The sequence below is a fragment of the Cynocephalus volans genome, chromosome 12 (assembly GCF_027409185.1).
Source record: "Cynocephalus volans isolate mCynVol1 chromosome 12, mCynVol1.pri, whole genome shotgun sequence".
In the NCBI taxonomy this organism is placed as follows: Eukaryota; Metazoa; Chordata; class Mammalia; order Dermoptera; family Cynocephalidae; genus Cynocephalus; species Cynocephalus volans.
The window spans coordinates 54,269,794-54,293,852 of NC_084471.1; the positions used below are offsets into that span (position 1 = coordinate 54,269,794).

At 37.0% G+C, this 24,059-nt stretch overlaps 1 protein-coding gene across 5 annotated transcripts in view; it reads left to right on the top strand.

Annotated features, from left to right (window-relative positions):
• The window catches only part of GRIP1 (glutamate receptor interacting protein 1), a 396,854-nt gene that overhangs the window by 239,569 nt on the left and 133,226 nt on the right, over nt 1-24,059 (top strand). For all 5 annotated transcript variants that reach the window (XM_063074588.1, XM_063074591.1, XM_063074593.1 and 2 more), the window contains exons 3-7: nt 1,643-1,778; nt 4,128-4,273; nt 11,740-11,823; nt 17,094-17,169; nt 19,767-19,912. In XM_063074588.1, coding sequence (XP_062930658.1) covers nt 1,643-1,778; nt 4,128-4,273; nt 11,740-11,823; nt 17,094-17,169; nt 19,767-19,912 — 588 coding nt within the window. The remainder of the gene's footprint in view (nt 1-1,642; nt 1,779-4,127; nt 4,274-11,739; nt 11,824-17,093; nt 17,170-19,766; nt 19,913-24,059) is intronic.

Here is a 24,059-nt window from a genome sequence, read left to right on the forward strand (position 1 = left end):
GTATGTTTTTGTGGGATGTATTGGGAGTTGTTTTGTTTTGTTTTAAGGGGCACAAGTGAAATGCACACAATGATAGACTTTTGTTACAAATGCTCCTGCTAAATGATATAAAAGATCTTGTGCTTTTATGCACTGGACAAGAATTTTGATTATTCAATCCTTGTTTGGTCTCTCATGAAAAATGTGGTAGATAAAGCTGACATCATACACACTCGAAGACTTCCTAGGCCTCAACTTTAAAAGGCAAGAACAACTCACTTATGCAGTGTCATAAGACTGTCATGAAAAAGCAGGCTTCCAGCCATAGTATGCCTGGTGCTAAAGTCACAGGACTGGCAATCTTGAACGTCCTGCTTTGAATGACCTTCTCCACATTGCTGAGGAAACTGGTGGCCTGCATCCCTGACATCTTTCGCCAAGTACTTTGTTCTCCTCACTAGATCAGATGAGAGATTATTTCCTTACCAAACATGATTTGATTTTTTCATTGGCTAGAGGGATAATATACTAGCAGCAACAATTTAAAACCTTTATGAAAAGCATTCATAGAGATTTTTGAAGTTATAATTAACTGTGTATATAATTAAGGAAAGGCCAAAGTGTGCAAATAATCATTTTTCTATTTGACTTTGGAAAAGCAAGTTAATTTTTGCATTTTAATATGAGTCTTTGATGTTCTAGAATTTATAACCCCTGAAATTCATAAACTGATTTAGGAGGAATTGAAAAATTGGACAGTTTCCCCATCTCTACCCGGTGTGTATGCAGAAGAGGGAATAACATCACAGAGAATTTTTAAAATGGTATTTATCATAATTAGCCTCTGGATAGGTAAATATTGACTCAATTCATTTTTATTTCTGAAAGGAAGGATATTCTTAAAGTTTTCTTTCCTTCTGCTTTGCCTAAAATCAAAAGATTTGAGCTCCCTCTGAGTGTATAAACATTATCCCCATAAGATCTATGAGATTCAAAAAATTTTTAAATAGAGAATGAAGGATTTAGGGCAATTACCTGGAAATTCTAAGGACCTACCCTGCCTTGCCATACTGTGACATATTCTGTAAGAAATGAAACGAGTTCTTACATGAGCCATTGTACTTTGTTTTTGAAAGCCAAAAAGAGTAAACAGTCAATAGTATTTTCCAGGACCCTGTAGAAAGCTCTCTTCTCCTGTCACTTAGCTTCACATGCTAAAACGTAATATGAACTTGGAGTCTGCTGTCACACTATATGCATTTGTAGCATTATTTAAAATTCTGCTTTAACTCTTTAGCTTATAACTTTTGGTTGTCCCCTTTGGAGTTATGAGAGAAACCGGAGAAAGTCACTTGAGAATGGCAGAAAACAAAGGGCGAATATTTTCATTTGTACATAAGACAATCCAGAACATTTTTTGTCAACCTAAAGTGAACTGCCCCACCCATTTTAATAACCTCTAATGGAATATCTGCCTCAACTTTATCTGTATGCACATCTTTATGAGTCATTCTGCAAATTACAATGGAAGGAGGCCACAGATATCGTTTCTTATGAAAGAAAAAGCAGGAAGAGTTTATAGGGAAGGAGTCACTTAACCACACACACAATGACATTACGATTCTACCCTCATTTAATAAGGCACATGCTTTTCTTTTGACAGAGGAATTCAAGGGCTCCACCATCGTTGAACTGATGAAGAAGGAAGGCACTACCCTCGGTCTGACAGTGTCAGGAGGAATTGATAAGGATGGCAAGCCGAGAGTTTCTAATCTGCGGCAAGGAGGAATTGCTGCTAGGTAACTGCCTGTCAGGGAAATGTAGAAAAAGGAACACAGGGTGTAATTAACTCAAAAATTAAAGCTCCATCAGAAAAGGTCACTAATAAATAAATGACAGCTGCCATCTGCCGGGCAGCACATTCCAGCCAAAGTACAGTAGGGCATGTTTCAGAAGCTGCCCCAGGTCTGCCCTTGGGGCCTTTCTGGCCTGTGCTGAAGTCAGTAGGGGGACTTTCATCTCATCTCAGTAGCTGGACCCTCAGAAGGTTTTAATATTAAAATGCCTGTGTGGATCTAGTCCCCACACATGCCAATGAACACCAGACAGGCGGCAGTGGGGATGAGCTGCTCCAATCATCTAAATGTGAAACAGATGACCCACAAGATGTCAGGGGTGGGGGGTGGGGGAGGGCCTGCCTCAGAGGCAAATGGCGAGCCTTCAAAGAGCGGGAGCCCCAGCTTCGAGTTTCTCAGTAAAAATTTTGCTTGTCCCACATCTTCTCTACTTTTCTGCTTGTGAGATGTTCTTTTTCACCAAGACAAAGAGATGGTTCCTAAAGGACAGAAGCCTTGGAGGAGGTCTCACTTTGTCCTTCCTTCCATGAACTACAACCTGCCCTAGTTACTGCCAAAGGAAGAAGGTCCTGAATGCTGGGCAGGGCTGGGCTGGCTTTATGGGCAGATTCTAAGTCTACCTCAGAAGGAGGGGATGGAATGGTAAGGTGGTAATGGAATGACAGTGCATTAAAAAGTAAGTTAATGTATCTTAAATGCTGGACACCAGTATTCTTGTCCACATAATTCCAAGCTGTATTTTAGAGTTTTTGCCTTATAAAGTGTCACCTGAAATATTGACTACTTTTGATGATCACCCCTTTTGGACAACTTATAAGCTTGCTGCAATTGACTGTTTGATGATTAGGAGGCCTTGTTTGCAAGACAGGCTGATGTGAACACATGCACCTTAATCTGCTTTCTTCAGATTTTAAAGAGATTTTTTTCCACACCCATAGCCTCCTTATTTTATAACAGTCATGGTCAGTCCATGATGCTAAGGCTTCATGTGTCTACAGAGCTTCCTCATGTCTAGCCCTTGAAGCAAGTGTGAAGGGAGAAGGGTATTTTCAATTGTATTAATGCTGTAATTAAAAGTAGTACCACACTAGTTAAATTGAGTATTAAAAATCACCAAATATTCATTGTTTAAGACACTACCATTTTAGAGGTAGTAAACAAAATAATTAAAGATAAGATCCCTGCCCTAAAGGAGCTTATAATCTATTAGGGGATATAAGATATTAAAAAAAAAAAAAAAAACATGGAAAGTTTGGGAGCAGCAATGGCATTGCATAATAGTCAGAAGCAGCCGCACAGAAGTTATCCCAGAGCATGAAGTGGTCAGGCTGCCAAGGGCATGGGCAAAGCTGAGGTCAGGGTGGCGGCAGGCACTGCAGGTGGGGTGGACCGCAAAGGCACCTCAAAGGGGGAGTGACTGGGGTCGGACTTCGATCAAATAAATGCGTTTCTATTTGGGGAGAAAATGTTGTTGAAAGTCTCATCAGTGACACAGATTTTAACTCCTATCATTGCTCTTGCTGCCTGCTCTTGGTTTAGAGGTAAAGTTTGACTAAAAGCCCAGGAGCAGCCAAAGTTCTATTATGTTGGTAAAGAGAGACGGGACTGTAACTGAAACTCTACGCTTGCATTGTCATTTTCTCTTCACCAATGCTTTTTATTGGTCCTGTTGTCATCAATAAATAGCTAAATGAGCTGACCCTTTCCTTGCCCCTGGACAGGCTTCCAGTGAAGATGCTGAAAGCTATAAAATGTGTGAAAGGCAGACAGCAAAAATGAGAAGAAAATGATCTGGCGCGTCTAGGATCTGGATCCGTCCCCATAGAACCAACACTTTAGGGGCGGAGCAACTAAAAAAGTTTCTCTTTATTTTGTTTTATAGTGCGTTTAAAAATAAATGAGGCAGGGGTTGGCCAGTTAGCTCAGTTGGTTAGAATGCTGTGTTGGTAACACCAAGGTCAAGGGTTCAGATCCCCATACCGGCCAGCTGCCCCCCCAAAATAAATAAAAGATATAAATAGTATAAATAAAAGAGGCAAACACCAAAAAAAATCAGAGGTAGCGGCAGACCCAGAGCAGGACTTGTGAAGTGTAACAGGCAGTGAGAATAAACAGGGTCCACTGGCTCTCACTGCCCTCAGCTCTACTGCTCTGAGGGCCAGCTGGGGACTCCTGCTCTGTCAGCCTTGTAGGCTTGCATGGCTATCTATGTACACAGGGAAAGTGGCAAGTGGGGTCAGACTGGCCTGTGGAGGGGATGGGCCCACTGAAGCCACGTTGTCTGTTTTGCAGAAGCGACCAGCTGGATGTGGGCGACTACATCAAAGCAGTGAATGGGATCAACCTGGCCAAATTCCGCCATGACGAGATCATCAGCTTACTGAAGAATGTCGGGGAAAGAGTGGTTCTTGAAGTAGAGTATGAGCTGCCACCAGTCTGTACGTAATCACAACCAAGGGGCAGAGCAGCCGCACCCTACAGCAGTTGACTTCTTTCTTTTCCTTTTGCTATTAGCGTCTCATTATAGGATGGCAGAGTTTCTTGATATTTAAAAATTATTTGAATTGAGAAACTTGTAACCTACTCAGGAAGAATGGAAAAGACCATAGGTAAAAATGAAATTATATAGGTCCTGAGTTCCATTAAGGTGATCTGTGAACATCGTATTTACTGCTTAAGCTATTTTATGGAATAGTCAGCATAGTTATAAGTTCTGTGCATTAGGCACCATCCAGGCTTTGTGCTTAGTGAATAGATTTAGGAAAAGCATGTTTAGCATGTTTTATATTGACTCTTGGATACATATGTTTGTTTCTGAAGCATGAAAAGATGAGGGTATTGAAAAAAATTCACAGATTCATATTATCTTTTAATTCTATTTTTCTGTGAACTTTTCAAAGTACCCTTGTAACTTCAGAACTCATTAATATCAAGTCATAATAATAGTACAGTAATAATAAGAGCAGCCAACACACTTTAAGAGCTTTTTAAATGCCCGACATTATAAGAAACTTGATTTGTATTGATTTATTTAATCCTCACCACAAGGAGGGTCAGCATAACAGAGACAAACCTTAGTATCAAATAGCCAGGTTCAAATCCCAGCTCCACCTTTTACTAGCTACACACCTGTGAGAAAGTTGCTTAAGCTTTCTATGTCTCAGTTTCCACATCTTTAACATGGAGATAATATTAGTTTCTACTTATAGATTTGCTGTAAGGATTAACTAAATATTTGTAAGACACTTAGAACAATGCCTAACACTGTGAAAGTTTTTAATAAATAATAAATAAGTAAACTCTACAAGATAAGCATTATGATCATTATTTTTCTCATTTTACAGAGGCTTAGTTAAGTAAATTAGTAGTCTTTCCCAAATTAGTAGGCTGCAAATTCAACATCTGAGCCCAGGCTGCTTGACTCCAAAGCCCATGTGTTATTCATTGTGAAGCATACCTTATGCTATATGTTACTGCTGCCCCGCATCTAAGCTATGCTGTTCAAGCACCACCTCTCCTATTATTAGCTATTAACATGGATGCTACCCTGGGAAAACTCTTTGCTCTTCCACACTGGTGAGAATGCTGATTGATTACAAAGAATCGGTAATAATTCATTTGTTCAGCAATGATTTATTGAGCATGTACCATGTTCCAGCAACCACTACATACTAGGAACTTGGGCTGCATCGGTGGAGTTTACATTCTAGTCAGGGGAAGAAAGATAATAAAATTAAACCATAATAAATAAGTAAATTATATAGTATGGGTCATGAGTGCTACAGGAAAAAGAAAGTAAAGAGAACATTTGAGAGTGCTGAGATTGAGGTGGGATTGAAATTTTAAATAGGGTGGTTAGGAACAGCGTCATTGTGAAGGTAGTATTAATCAGTGACTTGAAGGAAGTGAGGGAGTTGGCTGTATGGATTTCTGGAGTAAGAGAGTTCCAGGAATAAGGAACAGCCAGTGCTAAGACCAATAGACAGGGTCATTTGAGAAATAGTAAGAAAGGGAGCATGGCTGGAGCAAAACGAGCAGGTGGAGAATTAGGAGACAAGGTCAGAAATGTAAAGCGTAGTGGAGTTTTTGCAGGCCATTGAGAGGACCTTAAGTGTTGCCCTACATGATACAGGCAGCCACTGTATGGTTTGGGGCAGAGGAGTGACATGATCTGAGTTATCCTTTCAGAGGCACTCTCTGGCTGTTGTGTTAGAATAGACTGCACCAAGCAAAGATAGAAGCAGGGAGATGAGTTGGGGTCTATTGCAATGAACTAGGTGGGAGGTGGTACAGATGGTGAAAATCAGTCAGATTCCAAATCTATTTGGAAGGTAGAGCCAACAGGGTTTCCTAATAGATTTGATGTGGATTGTACAGAAATACAGGAGTCAGGAATAGCCCCAAGGTTTGAACCTGAGCAACTGGAAGGATGGAGTTGCCATGAATGGGGGTGGGTAGGAATGTGGGCAGAGCTTATTTCTGGGGGGAAGATCAGAAGCTCATTGTTTGAAATGTGACCTTTGAGGTGCCTATTTGACACGCAATTGAAAATGTCAAAAAAAGAGCTGGAGATGTGGTCTGGAGTTTGGGAGAAAGATCTGGACTGGACTGGAAAAGTAAATTTGAGAGTCCTCGGAATATAGATGGTGTTTGAAGCTTGGGGACAAGATCAGTGTATTCATGGAGTGTGACATTATCTAGCACCAGTTCTTATTCTCAACATAAAACCTAATGCTGAAAATCCAGTAGTCATTTTATAACAAAATCAATTTAAGTCTATGTTCAAAAACATTGCCATGACGTTTTTCATTTTCATCAAGAGTAGGCAGTAAAATAGAGTGGTAAGAGCTTGGACTATGCCATCAGCTACATGGCAGCTTTGTCCATTTTTAGCTTTGTGACCTCAGGCATGTTGTTTAAGTTCTCAAGCCTTAAGTTTCTCATCTGTAAAATGGCTGTAGTAGTTGTAGGATTTTTGTAATGAATCAGTACTATTATCTTGTAATTGTCATTCTGACCATTTTCACATACTTGCTAAGTAACTAGTAATGTTGCCATCATTATAACCATTGTTGTTATTATAATTGCCATTATTGCCATTGTTATTATTATTACACTGAAAGTACTAGGTTTTTTTGAACTTTACTGCCAAGCAGTTAAGAGAAACTAGATATTTAGAGCTAATACTCTTTGATTATGCATTTTTATTCCACTGAGGATATGAATATTAATGAAACAGCGCCTTCCTGAAAGGAACTCTTACTATAGCTTTCTTTTTTTTTAATTTTTTTTTTTTTTTTTACTATAGTTTTCAGTAGCAAGGATTTGCCCAGCATTATAGCTGATTCAGAGTAGGGGGGTTCTGGGACCACCTGAAGGAGGTCACGCATGTCAGGTAGGAAGAGGAACACTCCAGGCAGAGGGTACAGCAAGGAGGTGAGACGAAAAGCCCAGTGCACAGGTTAAACTACAGATTGAAGTTGAGTTACTGGAGGACAAAGGAAAAGACAGAGGGGCCTGGACGGGGAGGAGGCTGGTGAGGTGAACAGGAAACAACGAGGAGGTCCTTGTAAGCCACTGTATTAGTCTGTTTTGTGTTGCTATAACAGTAATACCTGAGACTGGGTAATTTATAAAGAACAGGGGTTTATTTGGCTTACAATTCTGGGACAGCTGCATCTGGTGTGGGCCTCAGGCTGCTTCTACTCATGGTGGAAAATGGCAGCAGCCAGTGGGTACAAGCAGATCACATGGCGAGAGGAAGCAAGAGAGAGAGAGAGAGAGAGAGAGGAGGTGCCAGGGTCTTTTAAACAACCAGCTCTTGCGGGAAATAATAGAGCGAGATCTCTCTCATTATTCCCCCCACCCAGGGAGAGCATTACTCCATTCATGAGGGATCTGCCCCCATGACTCAACTCCCAACACTGCCACATTGGGGATCAGATTTCCACATGAGTTTTGGTGAGGACAACACATCCAAACTCCATCAGCCATGTTGGTAGGCTTGGATGGCATCAAATAGACAATAAGAAGACCTTAGAGGCTTTTAACACTGGGGAACAGCATCATCAGATCTGAGTTTTTTTAGATTTATCATTTTTGGAGGCCAAGTAGAGAGTAGATCAGAGGCTATAAGCCCAAAGTCTGTTACAATTTTCCAAAAGGGAGGTGATATCATAAATATATATAGTATTAGTTAAGTTAAAGAGGAGATACTGGGAGTCAGAAATGTTTAGGGGTTAAAACCTATTATGACTTGGTGATTATCCCCCCCTTTTTCTTTCTTACACAAGAAAACTGACAGAAAAGGGGAAAAAATATTTTTAAACACAAAACTGTGAATTTTTGTGGTGGAAATTAGTGGGAAGATGTCTGTCCTTCAACGAATATCTCTGTCTCTGTCTCTTATGTTTGGGGAAGTTAGTAAGATCTTTGAGTTCAGAGAGGTTGAAGGGATGAATAAGCCTCGCTGTCACTTAGCTCAGACAGCTAGCGCAGAAACAGGCTCTCCACAGCTGAGGCCCTGTGAGCGGAACCGACTGCTCGAAGATAAGTCGCCCAGGCCAACACTGGTAATTCTGTCAAGAGCACAGCAATTAGAGGCTCAGCCAATCCCAGAGTTCAGAAAGAACTGAAGGAAGGATGTGTGCGTGTGATCTGATAAAGGAGAAATAGACGCTTGACCTGGGACAAGCCATTATCTTTTCTGAGATTCAATTCCTTTATGAAAATGAAATGATTGGTCTCCATGAACTCTAGAGTCTTTTTGACTTAAAATTATGTGACGCTTTGAGACTGCATTTAGAGAGAATATTACCAAACTGTATCTTAGGTATTTATGTATTAAAAGCTGGTCCAGAGCAGTGCTTCCAATTTTTTGGTGACATAATCCCTAAAGAGTTTTGAAATGTTAAATGATTCTCATTTCTTTTTAGTAACACCTAAAATTATGTATCATGAGCTTAAATATAGTTGGAAAGTATGTAGTTTCTGGCATGTTGTTTATTTATATGTTTTAAAATACCATTTCCATTCCAACCTTGGAGCTATGGATTTACCTCATTTAATGAAAAATGTCTGCCACATTATCTGATTGGCAAAGGTAGTCTTCACTGTTAAACCATCAGCTAAATCAGACTAGATTTCTATCCAAAGGGGTCATTTTTTAACTCAAATAATGTAGCAAAGCTTGTCCCTGTGAAAGCCTAAGTTCTAAAACAGATAGGTGATAGCTGATGATGATGGTGGTGGTGACAATGACAACGATAGTGATGAGGAGGATGATAGAGAGAGAGGCAGTCTCTGGTCTCCTCCACATGACTCATTCTTGGGTTCAGTCTGAAGAAGATGCAGCTGACCAGGGGCAGCTCCTCCTGTGGCAATGGCAGAGGGGAAGAAGGACAAGCTCGACCTCACGAGCTCATTTCCAGCCTCTGCTTGCATCTCTTAACACCCCAGTGGCAAAAACAAGCGCAGCATAGTGAGGTGGGAAATTTATTAAACTCCTATTCTGTGCAGGTTGGGGGTAGGGAGGCAGGAAAGGAGTATGGAATTTAGAAAAATGTCATCTACCAAAGTAAAATAACTGTATAGAGGGACATGCACATTCCCATTTAGAAGCAAGGGACAACAGTACAACTAAAACAAAGAGGAGGAGTGTTTTTGCATTGTGAAATTGGTTTCTACCTAGCCCTTTGATTCTTTGGGTAAGCTCTTAATTGGATCTTTATGTAACATACACACGTATGATGTAATGAGTAAGATTCACATGGCAATACAGAATGGATGGTACTGAGTGTGGAAAGCCATTCCCTAAGAGCCAGTTATGCAAATAATAACTATAAAGACCAAATCTATTTCATTAAATTATATTAAAATGCAGTCACTATTCACATTTATCTTTGTAAATGATGTAGAGCAATAATGTAGATAATCTAAAGCTTCAGGTAATCCAAAGTCTTTACACTGACTTTAGATTTAATTGTAAAATTTTGTGGTCAGCAAGATTTAGCTAAAGCATAATTAAAATTGCAGTACTTTGCATTCCCAATACAGACACCCAGCCAACAAGCACAGGTGGCCCAGAATTAGAATTTGGTTTTACATAATTGAAAGTTGATTTAATGATTAAATAAAATAGTACTTGTAACCCACTTTGCAGAATTCTGGGCGCACAGTAGATACTCATTAATTATTTCTCTCCATATCCTTTTCTTTTCCTCATTTACCAATAGAACAAAAAGATTATGTTCTTAACCAATTTCTTCAAGTGGCTCAGTGGCTTGCTTGGTCATGGAAATAAGAAAATATTTGGTATGAACTCAATTGTTTTTTAATTTAATTAAAACTGTACCTCAGCACTCTCAGCTGTTTATAGGTACTGTTCCTAGTTGATTAGAATAAACTGAAATTCCCTTGATAGCAAAAATATGGCGTTTAATTAAATCAGCAGTGTACCAAACTATTTGTTCAGCTGTAGGTTTATGTTGTTTTTCAGAAGATCCAAGTTCTTATTGTACTTTATGTCCCAGCCAGATAGAGTTTAGATCATTTTTATTCCCTTGAGAGTTCAGCATTTCTGACAGTTAAAAATAATTGTAATTAATGCTTAATGAAAACGGCTTATTATTTCTATAAATGGCAAGATCAGTTCTTTTAATTGCTGCCTTTGAATTCTGCCCTTATATTCTTTGTCAATAGTTCTACGTAAGGCTGGCCCCGTGGCTCACTCTGGAGAGTGCATCATTGGGAGCGCCGAGGCCATGGGTTCGGATCCTATATAGGGATGGCCAGTGCACTCACTGGCTGAGCGTGGTGCGGGCAGCACCAAGGCAAGGGTTGTGATCCCCTTACAGGTCAAAAAAAAAAAATCGTTCTATGTAATAAACTCTTCAGGATCTAGTAACAGTGTAAAAATGTGTTATGGATAATGAACAGAGCATTGGAAAATTAGATATCAATGTACAAATTCAAATCAAGGATCTAAAACCATCTGCTTCTACACATTGCAAGTTTTCCTGTCCCCATGAATAAAAACATCCCTGTATTCATAAAAACAAAATACTAACTTGTGGATTTTTTTAAATGCAGAAATAGTGTGCTATACAAGAATTACTCACCAGTTTCTCAAAAGCAGTCTCAGAGAATATTTTAGTGATTATACCTTCATACACCTTATACCCTCACACGTGTATAATGTAATTAGAGACTGCAGCTTAACAATGCAATTTCATTATGAGAAATGACAGCAGCAATCAGGCAAATACAACATAAGGATAATGTATCAAGTAAAATTAGGTTGATCTTTATTTTCCTAGTTAGTAATAATGTGTTGAATGCACTTACAATTTCTTCTGTCCTCCAAGTTTCATTTGGGTTACTGATATCTTTTTTTAATAGCTGTTTATATGTCAGAACACTTATTAGCATCAGCCTAATTATTAATAGCAACCTGAGAGTGATACTTTTTCTTCCTGTGCCAGCTGCAAAATTAAAAATAAGTACAAAAATTATTTCATAATTTTTACAAAAATCATATTATTTTTGCATTCCACAAAGGGAAAACAATTCTACTTATGTGAAGATTGTCTCTCCTGTTATATAGACTTTAAACAATGTAAATATCACCCTCTGTCTAGAAACTAGCTACACAGAAGGAAAAGAGTTAGCTCTGACTTTGGTTCTACTTGGACCTATATAAGTCATTTATGCAGATGAATATTTTATGGGGTTTATGTCATTATAATTATTTTTTCTAACATTTTCTTTGAAAGGAAATTATTGCTTCCTTATTACTCAAAACAAAAATTATTTGCAACAGGAATCTGTAGTATTTTATGCCACAGTGAAAAATTTAAGAATGTTATTATTATTTAAAACCTCCTTCTCTCTTTTCTGTGTTCAGCTGTACAGGGATCAAGTGTTATTTTTCGAACAGTGGAGGTCACACTACATAAAGAAGGCAATACCTTTGGTTTTGTAATACGAGGTAAGTGGTGATTAGAAAGCATGAACCATCAGATACACTTAGAAAATTTGCCAGTGAAATATTGGAAGTGAACTAGAAAGTCATCTTCAAAAACTGATGTTTCCACTGTGTAAAGTCACTTTTAGTATTCGTCCCCACTCTTCTTTAAAATATAAAAACAGTGAATAAGAATAAAGTGAAGTCTAAATGATCCGGCTTTATTTTTAGTCCATTAATACAGGGCAAGACGCCACTGTTCGTAAGCCTTGTCAATTCAGTCATCCTCCTGATTTGTCTCTCTTCAGCATGTCTTTTGCCTTCCATCTTATACTTTTCTATGTTACTGAATCAAAAATGTTGATGAGTATAGCTTGATTTGATTTAATACACTAGGATTAAGCAACTTTGTTTAAATTAATTTTTTGAGAAATCCATTTTGTATTGTAGCTTTCTAAAAATGGATTGAAGATAATCTAATCCCTTGAGTATCTGTGTGCATCAGCTCAACACATCTTAATACGGGATGGCATTGATAATAAAGATTTCAGGTTACTCCAACTTGTCTATAAAACCATTAATTCTAAGCTGTAATTCTGGCCTTTATTATTTTTCTTATTAGCAATTTCATCCCTTAAAGACTATACCTACATTAATAACTCTCAACTCCTAGTATGACAATGAGGTTCAACAGGGAACTACGTAAGTATTAGGAATTTTTTAACATTTCACGTATCTTGATTTTTTTGTTTTTACCTAAACAGTTTATACTTTAACAGAGCCAAAATTCTATCAAAATTATCAAAACATTAATTAAAATTAATTAAACATCTCAATAAATATATGTGCATCAAAGAATAAAAGAGATGTATTCACTTGTCTTAAGTGACTGAGCTTTAAGCCCTAGGTTCCTTTGTGTGCCAATCATTTTGCAAATCCATCAATCAAATATTTATTAAGCACATGTCATCATGTCAGCATAGGGACAAGTACTATAGACTCATAAGACATGACCCTGACCTACAGTGAATTTAAGACATAAGTTGATAAAGTGCTCAAGTGAGTAGTAGAGAGGACTAGGAAGTAGGAACTCATTGACTGGTTTAGACTAGTAGTTATTATATTTTTCTGACCAAGGCCTATTTTTTGTTGGAGCAACAGACCCCAAGATCATTTATCCTAACCCAGTCCCCAATTTTTGTTTAAAATAACTTGGCAAATATAATGAAAAGTCACCATACAAATAACTTTAGGTTGAAGTATGGTATATATAAATCCATTTTTGCAATATAGATGTGAAAGAGAGGTGCTCTTGAATCACATGCATGCAAGCCTTATTATTGAAAAGCCGCAGCAAAAAATATTGCTGTTGCAAATATTCATCACTAGTTACTGTATGGTTAATCAATAGCAAATCAAATTGCTAATGAAGGAGCTAAACCAATAGTCATTTATCATTAAGAAATAAAAAGAATAGAAGTAATTGAAATCCATAACCACCTCAAGACAACTGATGATGTAATGTTAACAAAACATCCTTTCCACAATTTGCAGGAATTTCAAGCGTTTGTGTGCATGCATAGTAGGAGTTTTGTAATATGAGCCTAGAATACTGCCTTATACATTGTAGGCAATGAATGAATGAATGAACAAATGAATGAATGAATGAATAAATGTTGCCTAGATTTGTGTGGACATCAGACTTCTTAGTATTATACTGATTTAAAAATCTTAGTAATAATGAACCAATTTTAGTTTCTGAGCACCACATTTTTGTAGGCTTTAATAACTCCCTTTGTACAATAGTTGAACATAAAAGTTTGTGGAATTTTGCATAAATTTCTCAATAAGAATCAAAAAAGGACGTATTTTTAGATAAGCTTGAGGCCCATCTGCAGGGTCTTCCCTGCTCAAAGGTGGCCATCACTCATCTCTTAGGAATCATTGGTTAGTCAGAATGAGAAAGTACTGTTTGTAAATATAATTATGACAGATAAGACATTTTGGCATAGGTGGGATTTGATCTAAACTTAGATCAATGGAAAATACCAGAACAACCAGGAAAGAGGGGAAAATTTTGCAGGTGGAACATATTCATTTAGTACTGGAGAATTTCTTCTTAACCTGTTAGAATGGAACTTTGAACATTAAAACAAGCTTATGAGTAGAATTATATTTCTAATGCTGTAAATCACAGGTTCTAAAACCTTGACTCCCCAAACAATAGAATTTTACACTCATAGAATGAAAAATGATGACTGGCCTAAACCTTGGAAAGTTAAATTTCAGTTAATTCCCTTGTTACCAAGCTAAAGGAGATGAGTTGGGCTAATAGGAAAAGCACTCTGCCACTGAAAATTGCTTTTCAGTTTTGACTAGGAAAGTTTTTCTATCTGGTCATTCTCAACTGTAAAATTGTAGGTCATTCTACTCATGTAACATGTGCTGCCTGAGACTCAGATTTGCTCTGCACTGTGGCCCTGGAAGATAGTTTCAGAAAGTATCCCAGGTGTTGCGACTGTGCAGACAAGACTGAGAGTATCACTGGTCTCTAAGTCATCTCTCTACTGCCTTGAGGCTCCAAACTTCTACAATTCAAGTGAATCATACACTAAACTTGGTTCATTACAAATAATGATAAAATGCTGCATATCAAGACATTTAGAACTATCTGAAACTTTAACATGCATTCACTGTTATATATATATATATTTAAATTTGGACCTGCAAACCAAAATTATGGAAAGGTTTCTTGCTGTCTTTGGCCCACATTCTCTTTTAAATCAAACCTATCTTTTTACGATCATCTTCCAAAAGAGAAATTACTAAATAATATTCCCATATGTATGGGTAAGCATCTGATGTAAATTATTGTCATTTTTATTTAAAAAAATTTTTCTGAGAAAGTGGTAAATTTCCAATTTTAAGTAAAGAAGCTATCAAACTGAAAGAAGAATAAAATACTGAAATGGAGCTTCTACCAATCAGCCAGACTGAATACATATATCACTTGTAAAAGAAATAAGCATAAAAGAAGCATCTGCCTTCATCACAAACTGTGAATGCCTTTTAATTTTTCTCTTAGGCTAGATTCTTTAAGTTGACCTCTCTGCCTGTTCCAAGTTTGGTAAGTGTCAGTCTGTTCTACCAGGCAAGCATTAAGGAAGCAATAGTTGACAGTAGCATTCATATTTATCAGATACACGAAATCAAGTCACGTGAAGAATATTTAAGGATATTGGAGATGTTCAGCCTTAGGAAGAGGAGACATAGCAGGCATATAATCACTGTTTTCAACTTTCAGAAAAACTTTTTCATGGAAGAGAGCATACAGTTTTGTTTTACTGCTCTAGATAATAAAACAAGAACCAGTGGATGAAAGATGAAGGACTGTAGATACCAGTTAAATAATAGGAAGAATTCCTAACACCCCTAGATGTTCAAATGTGGAGTGAGCTGCCTCGATCTTGTAAGTGGCCAACACTAGTGGATCTTAAGCAGAGGCTGGGGGAGCGCAGATAAAGAGGTTGTACAAAGGGGTTTGGGAATAAAAAGAAAATTTACAATAACTCACCTCCCATCTTGAAGCTTCTATATTTCCAAAAATCCTTGTGGAGAAATTTTCCTTATAGAAAATCAAAATCAAAAGATGCACTTTCAGCTGTTTCATTTCAGTGAATTAAACTTTATTCTAAATATAAAAAATAAATAAATAAAAATAAATAAAAGTGGAAGGAATCTACAAAATGGAAGGACATCCAATACAAATTACAGGTGAAAAGTTTTTTCTTTAATGAATAAAGATATTAAAATAATAAGAGATCTCAGTGCCAAATTTATCAAAGAACATAAATAATTACAAAAAATACAAATGATTAATAAACAGTTGAAACCATATCAAACCTCAGTAGTAATCAAAGAAATAAAAAGTAAAATAAACGTACAAAACCAAATTTAGCCTATTAAATTAGCAAAGATTTTAACAAAAGTAATAGTAATATTAAAGAGGATATGGGGGAGATCACTACCCCCTATCCATATGAGAGAAAAAATAATGTGTATAAACTTTTTGAGGGTAATTTTTCAATATCTATCAAAGCCTTAAATATGTTTCATTTTTATTGTCAAATCTGTTCCCTTTTAGGAATTTATCCAAAGACTGTAGTCTCAGATGTCCTCCAATATTTATGAAGATTTTTTATAATCTTGAAAAACTGTAATCAGTCCAAAAGTCTAACAGTAAGGGTTTCATTAAATGAAAAATCAACATATAAGGAAACACTAAGCAGCTTTTAAAGAGGGCCTTCAAAGACTATTTAATGAATTATAAAAAATGTCATAATGGATAATTAATGGAATACGAGGTATACACACACACATACATGTATAATAATCTCAATTTTTAAAATGCATAGAAAAAAGTCTGAAATTGAATACACAAAGTATTTAATAAAGGTTATTCCTAGCTGAGAGATTATGAATTATTTTTATTAATTTCTTTATACTTTTCTGTATTTTTCAAATTTTTTACAACAAAATGTCATGCTTTTATATACAGAAAAATAAAATGTACTTTGAAAAGAAGCACTGGAAATTATTTGATCTGACTTTATATATTTAATAAAATCAATCAATATTTTAAAAAGAAAATTAAAATCCCATGTAAGTACTGCAGTTAGCTTGACACAGTCTGCCAAATTTGCCCAAATTTTTTCAAACGCCCCAGTTTTAATGGGGCCACTTTAGCACCTTGAATTATTTCTTGCTTGCTTGCTTTTTTAATACCTAATTTTTTTTTTTTAACTTTAGTTTTTGCTTTCCTTATGTCAGATTGTAGACCTACTGACTTACCTGCATTATAGCCCAGGTTGATTGGCAGCAGGTATACACACCTGCACTTTGTTTATAACCAGCAATTGTTCTCATGGGCCAGTACTTGTAATTAGTTGATCCCCTTGCCATACTAGTTGTTAAATATTTTACATGAAGTTACTTTAAAAGTTCATGGAAAAATTGAATTAAAAGATAATATGAATCTTCCCATGAACCTTTTGAAGTACACTCATATGTCACCCTGATTACAGCCATATATTCATTGGGAGGTGAAGAAATGGTGACTTCAAAAACATATTTCACATAAAGTGACTTTAAGGTTATTATATGCCAGAAGGAAAATTTTACGTGTTTTCCTTCATACATCAACAAATACACTTGAGTTTCTCAGCAGGCATTTTGTTAAGTGAATTAATAGCACAATGAAAGCATTTTGAAGCTGTATTCCTTTTCTTTGCTAGGGGGTGCACACGATGATAGGAATAAATCTCGTCCAGTTGTGATAACGTGTGTTCGTCCTGGAGGGCCTGCTGACAGGTAAATGTCATCTGTCTGTGACACTATCCAAAACAGAGGAAATGGAGCAGAAGACTTTGGCGCAGAAATTGATGAGTTATAAATTCATAGTAAAAGATAGATATTAAGTAGTTGGGAAAATAGAATAATTTAATCAGGCCCCCTCACCTCGGGGCAAGTTGGGGGTGGTGCAGCATTCTTTGTGGGCAGGTTGTGTGTGCGTGGAGTTACTGCACCTGCATGGCACCGCCACCTTGGCTGGAGTTTACTGCCTTGGGTGGCCACGGGGCATATGGCCATGCCTTCCAACCTATGACTTCCAAGGACACTTTTGGCCAGTTACCTATCTCATAGACCTGTGTGTAAGGGGTCTGGTAACCCAGCCTGGCATGTGAGGGGTCTGGTGACGCAGCCTGGCATGTGAAGGGTTTATGACCCAGCCTGGAACGGGCTTGAGGGGTATGTGAGCTCCAGACCCAGCCCTAGCTCGACAATTGGCCCAGCCAGTGCAGGATTACGGGCAGGTAAAAGAGCACCACAATTGGCAACAGTGGCAGGATTGCGACATTAGCCATAGCTCCACATAAGTAAATAAATATGTTAGAATGTGAAAACTGAAGAGGTTTGGCTTATGGATCAGAAAAAATAAGGTTTGCCTCCAGATTCTACATTTACTACACTATCTTTGGCAAGTGACTTAGTTCCAAATTCAGTTTCCTCCATTGAAAACGTAGATAATAATACCTACCTTTCAGGGTTATTCAATCTTACCAAAGATTGGAGATGTGTAGTCTCTTGCAGGGGCCTGTCATGTGGGAGTCACTTATAAGAGGCAGCTGGCTCTTTTAAAACAGACCCTTGAAATGCATCCTCTCCAATTGCTAATTTCCGAACCTGGAGAAATAGGTGGTGGTGGTCAGATTCTTAGTATGATCAGCACCCTTACCACTGCTGGCATTACCTTTTGCTGGTGACAGTGTATATCAGAATGGAAGTGACTTTGAGTAAAATGGAAGAAATTTTGCCAGTCTCCAGAGTTTTCTCTTCCTTGCATTTCTCTTCTTTGCTAATTCGAATACCTGAAGCACAAACGCCTTCATCTTTCCTATCATAAACCTTGTGGGGTCCCGAGTCACTCACGGCTTAGGTGTCTCTGAGATGCTTATTTCTGCATCAGTTTCCCACAGCAAAAGTTCACTCCATAATGAGGAGAGAACACAACTGCTGCCATCAGATGGTGTTGAAACATAGGAGGAAAATGCACCGATTACTTCTGTCTTTATGTTTCAGACCAGCACAGACTTTAAACTTCTTTTAAGAGATAGAAATAATAATAACTTCAGTTTATTAAGCACTTACTTTGTGCCAGGAACTGGTCTAAGTGCTCGGCAGACATTATCCTATTTTATTCTATAGCCGCCCTGTAAATGAGATCTCTTTATCCCTATTTACAGAGGACAGGACTGAGGCCCTGTATGATTAAGGGACTTGCCAGCCAGTAAGTGGAAGAACTAGAGAGGAATTCAGGTCTATTTTTCTTCAAAGGTCTAACTGTTAACTAACTTTTAAGAAAGATGATGTTTCATAAAAAATAAAATAGGAAGACACTGGCTTCTCACTGTGCTAAAGTGTATTTGCCTTTGAGGAGGATAACACAAGTCAAAAATTCCGCCTTTCTCACGTCTCAGTCTTCTCTTGAGAATTATACTTTCTGAAACAAATTAGAATATTTTCATTTCTTACTACCATTTAGGATTGGAGTTGACAGAAGTGTCAAAAATAGGCTACAAATTTGTGAGTTTAGGACTCACAAATTTAGGACTAAAGAAAATCTGAGAGTTTAAGATAAAAATTTTGAGTCAAAATACTCAAAATACTAGGTGAAAGATGTTTATTTAAGAGTTCATTTTTATTCTTTCCAAATCTTAAATTTGCAATCATGCCTTTTAATTTTCTTATCTCTGTGTCCTTCCCTGAGGCAGGGACGGTGAAAGCTGGAGGCCAACATGGCTCTACCTTTGTGGTGTCACTAATGTCCTGAGTCATTGTCTCCCAGTGCCTTGAGTGTCTGTGGTCACAGCAGGGAGAATAGTATTTGCCTGCCTCTTCCCAGGAATGTGAGGCTGAGTCAATTTAATGACTACCAAATGGCCTTATAAATCAGTAGGGAAATTTACAGACCAGGGAAATTTCTCACCAGCACTCCCTATCCTGCTTGGGTTTGCTGGTAATAAATTGAATGAAATTAACAGGCTTTTCTGCTTATCTGACTTTGGGAAAATAGGTGAATATTATTTCCTGGGCTCTAATAAATCAATTTTAGATATTTAGGCAAAAAACCTAGGAAAGGGAAAATGTGTATTTCTTACTTTTGTACTCTTGGGGTTAACTTTGGGTAATGAGGTTATTTGCTAATGTGTAGTTATTTTCTCATTACTGACTTTCATATTACAGCAATTTTCTGTTCAGGGTTACCTCTTTACAATCTTACTGTCACACTTGATGCTTAAAAAGAATGCAGACGGGATGGATGGCAGAATGTACATGAAAGAACGACTTTGGCTAAGTGACTGTAATGCTAAGCCCTATTATGCTAAATGTCTTTATTCTTTCTTCAGAGAGGGCACAATCAAACCTGGCGATAGGTTACTCAGTGTGGATGGAATTCGGCTTCTTGGAACCACACATGCTGAAGCCATGAGTATTCTTAAACAATGCGGACAAGAAGCAACGCTGCTGATAGAATATGATGTCTCCGTCATGGGTACGTCGGAGTCCTGAGGGTGTGATCTCTATGCTCCAGTGCATGTCACTGTCCATCCCTGATAAACAACTTTGGATTTATTGTACATATTGTTATGCCCTCCTGTAACAGGCAGAATTTCATCAATGCTATGTCATTTTACTCTGTTTGAGTTCAGGAAGGAGTAGTACTTTTCAGCGATGTATAGTTCTCATGTCGATAGTTTCCATAATTGAGTCTCATTCTGTCCAAGTGTGTCACCTAGCAGTCAGTTCTTCTATATGGATCACCCTTTTTAACAGCAAAGTATTTTCCCCTCCAAATCACAAAAATAGTATTATTAACTTAAGGGCTGGTACTTTTTCTTTTACTCCATGGAGACCTTTCGTTCTTGTAACTTCACAGTGGTAAGCCAGCTAATCCGAATTAATAGGAGTGACCATTTATTTCATCATCATATTTAAGGATAAGGAAAAGAAAGGGGACATGTAGTATCAATGATGAAAATAAAAAGTTGAATGCAGTATGCTTTCTTTAAACAATGATTCTAATAGAAAGTAACTCTCTTTCTATACTCAGACCGACAGGAAAACTGTCAAGATAGTTTCATGTGGATTTTAAATGTTTAGAGAGCCTAAGTTTTGTGTAATGTTGACTAAGGCAGAAAAATTATGAGAGAATGAATTGGAACTTGAAATTGAAACTTGAATCGTGTTATAAGTGTACTCCTTGCAATTACCGGACTTGATTATGTGACCTGGCTTTATCAGCTGGTTTTATGTTGGTGAAATGTAGCAGAGAAAAAGAGACTTATTCTGTAACTACAAACTCCTATATTTCCCATTCTGTGTGACTCATAGAGACAGTGTCGTTTGAGAGTACTCTTAATCTGTTTGCTGGTTTGAAATGCCTTAGGGAGGTATGAGGTTTTCTAACGGGCTTAATGTATGAGATTTAAGCTCTTAGCAGGATAAATGGTGTGATATGCCCTTGATATGAAAGTTCACAAATGAATTATTTCCTCCCTCCTGTCTTCCTCTCTCCTTTCTTCTCTCTCTCCTTCCCTCTTTTCTCTCTCTCTTTCTTTTGTTATATGATTTTTGAACTAGATTTTGAGTTAGATGATTTGGATTCTGTCATCCAACTCTACTGACTTTTAGCTATTAATTTGGACCATGTGCCTTGCTTGTCAAATGGGGACTATTGTAAATGGCAATTATGAAGAAAAAGTGAGATTATACAAGTAGGATATATTTTAAATGATGGGATAAATAGATTGTTAACATTAAAAATTGAAACAGGTGTTTGACATATTTAAGTCATTCATTCAGTCTACAAACGTTTATTGAGCTAAATGTCAGATACCAGGAATACAGAGGTAAACAAAACAGACCTGGTCCCTGCACTATGATGCTTGCAATGGGTGAGAAGGACAGACAGTAAACAAGAGCGTTACCTAACAAATAAACTCATAAAATTTGATCATTGCCATAAAGGTCATGAACAGTATTCTATAATAGGGAGTAAGGGTAGACACAAGGGAGGGTTGGCAGGTGCTTTAAACAGAGTAGTCAGTGAAGAGGTCACAGTTCAGTTAAAACCCAAAGGCTTAAAGGAACCAGCTCTTAAACTGAGGACAATAGCCTTTAAGTCCTGAATATTTCACGTTACAGAGACAAGGGCTCTCCCATTGGGATGGATACCGTTTCAGAGGAGAGCCCTCCACATTTCAGCATTGCCAGGGTCAGGAGGGAATGGGGTGACCCGCCCTGTCTGCCTTCTTTTCAACTCACTCTCACATTCTGAATAATACCTGACAGATTTCACACCCTAGAGTTCCTACTCAGCCCCCTAATGTAGAGAAAAGTTGTCTATCAAAAAGGAAACTTACTAAAGAGTTCCTCAAGTTTGCTTGATATAAGATCGGTTTATAAAAATCAGGTGCCTTTCTGTATTCCAGCCAAAAACAGAAAGTTAAAATTTTAAGATACCTTTTAGAATAACTATAAAATCATAAGGATCCTATGAGTATAAGAAATAAATCTAGCAAAAGTTGTAGGAACCCATTATAAACATAGATATAGATATGCATATGCATGTATATAAAAGAATACTTAAATACGAGTACCTGAAGACCTAGATCATGTTCTTGGATGAGAAGTTTTAATATCTAAAAGCTGTCATTTCTCTCAAATGCATTCATAAATTCAATTCTTTTCAGAATTTCAGAAAAAGAATCTTTGAGTTTACCTCAATAAGTTGTTTTTAAAATGTACATGGAGTTACAAAAGGGAGAAGGGAAAAACAGCCAAAATGTTTTTGAAACAATATGAAGACAAAGAAGCTTATTCTACCCAATATCTCCTCATTCTAAAATTGTGCCTATTTGTCTATGTAATATTAGCATGGGGGTAATAAAGAAACTAATGGAAACAGATAGAATGCCTAGAAATAGGCTACTGCAGATATGGAAGCAGAGGTGTAGTCATCATCAGTGGGGAAGGGTTGAACTAGTCATGATGGGAAAAAATAAAATCACTTCATATCACACCCAAAAATAAATTCTGCATTTAATTAACCATTTCGCTATTATGTGTAACTAGAACAAATATCCTTTTATCCAAATCTTTGTATTTCTGATTTCGTTAACACAAGGGTGAATTTGTTTTTAAAATATTTGAAGGACAATTCCAAACTGTCCTTCATGAAGATTGTGCTGTTTTATATTACTACCAGCAATATTTCACATATATCTGTCTCGCTAGAGCTTGTCAATATTAAATATTATCATTTTAAATATATTTTATTTGTTAGATGAAAATTATATTAATTTTAATTTACTTTTAAAAAAAATTTCTAGTGCGGGTGAATATTTTTTCATATGAATACTAGCCATTTTCATTTTCTATTGTCTGTTTATGTCCTTTATTCACTTTTCTATTGGAGGTGCTCTTAGTTTTTGTTTATTGGCACGTATTAACTATCTATATATTAAGAACATTAGTCGTCAATTTTTTGTAAAAAAAGAATTATTTCCGTAGTTTATTTTCCCTAAAGTTTATTTATTCACTTCCATTCAGATACCCTTTCATCACTCTTGGATAAAGCTAAATTGATGTAAAATTTCAACAGAAAACCTAAGATCTTAAATTGGAAAGATGAGGAGCAGTAGCTTAGTAGTATACAAGGACACTGTCCAATACAAATGACAGAAACTCAATTTAGACTAGCTTAAGAAAAGAATTTATTAGCCCATAAAAATGGAGAGGCCAAGGTGTGTCTTGGCTTCAGACACAAGTTCAGTGTCCTAGGAGTTCTGTCTCTGAGATCTCCTTGCCTGAGAAAGGCTCTTCTTATGTCATGGCAAGTTGGCCCTAGCAGCCACAAGTGTGTATTACCTTGAGAGTTTGCAATGCCAGAGAAAGAAACAAAACTGCATCTCCCCTACAGAATTCTTAATGACTTAGCCTGGGGCAAATGCTGACCACTCTGCTAGTCACTGTGTTCAGGGATATAGTCACTCTATATAACTTACGTAGAAAAGGCAAGAATGTATGTTGAACAGCCTCAACAGAATGAGACAGAGAAATGGCAGTTCCTCAAAGTAGATGATATTGGGCTAACAAAGAAAATAGTAGGTCCCATTTTAAGACATAAGTAGATATTAAATATTACATTCCCACTAATATTATATGAGAGTTTCTTTTGCTTACCATCCTCACCAGCACTTGGTATTCTCAGTCTGTTTCATTCTAGCCATTCTGATGGGTATGTAGTGATATTGCATTATAAATTTAATGTACATTTCCTGGATGAATAATTATGTGGAGAACCTTTTCATTTTCCCGTGGGACATGCTTGTCTTTTTAATTTTATTTTTAATGCTTTCACTTATTTATATATTATTGCAAAGGACAGAAATTATTTCTTACAAAATGTGTATGCGTATGTGTACGTGTCTGTGTGTGGGTGCGTACAACATAGATATCAATATCGCAACCCTGGAATGAGATATATTTTTCAGTAAATCTCAGATCATAAATTTTAGCAAATTTGGTGGTCTGTTTAAGAAAGCTGTTGAAACTATCAATTTTATTACCTAAATTTGAATTTAATCTGTGTTAACATTTTAAGGAAAATTTCTTGAAAGAAGGAAGTCTGCAGGAAG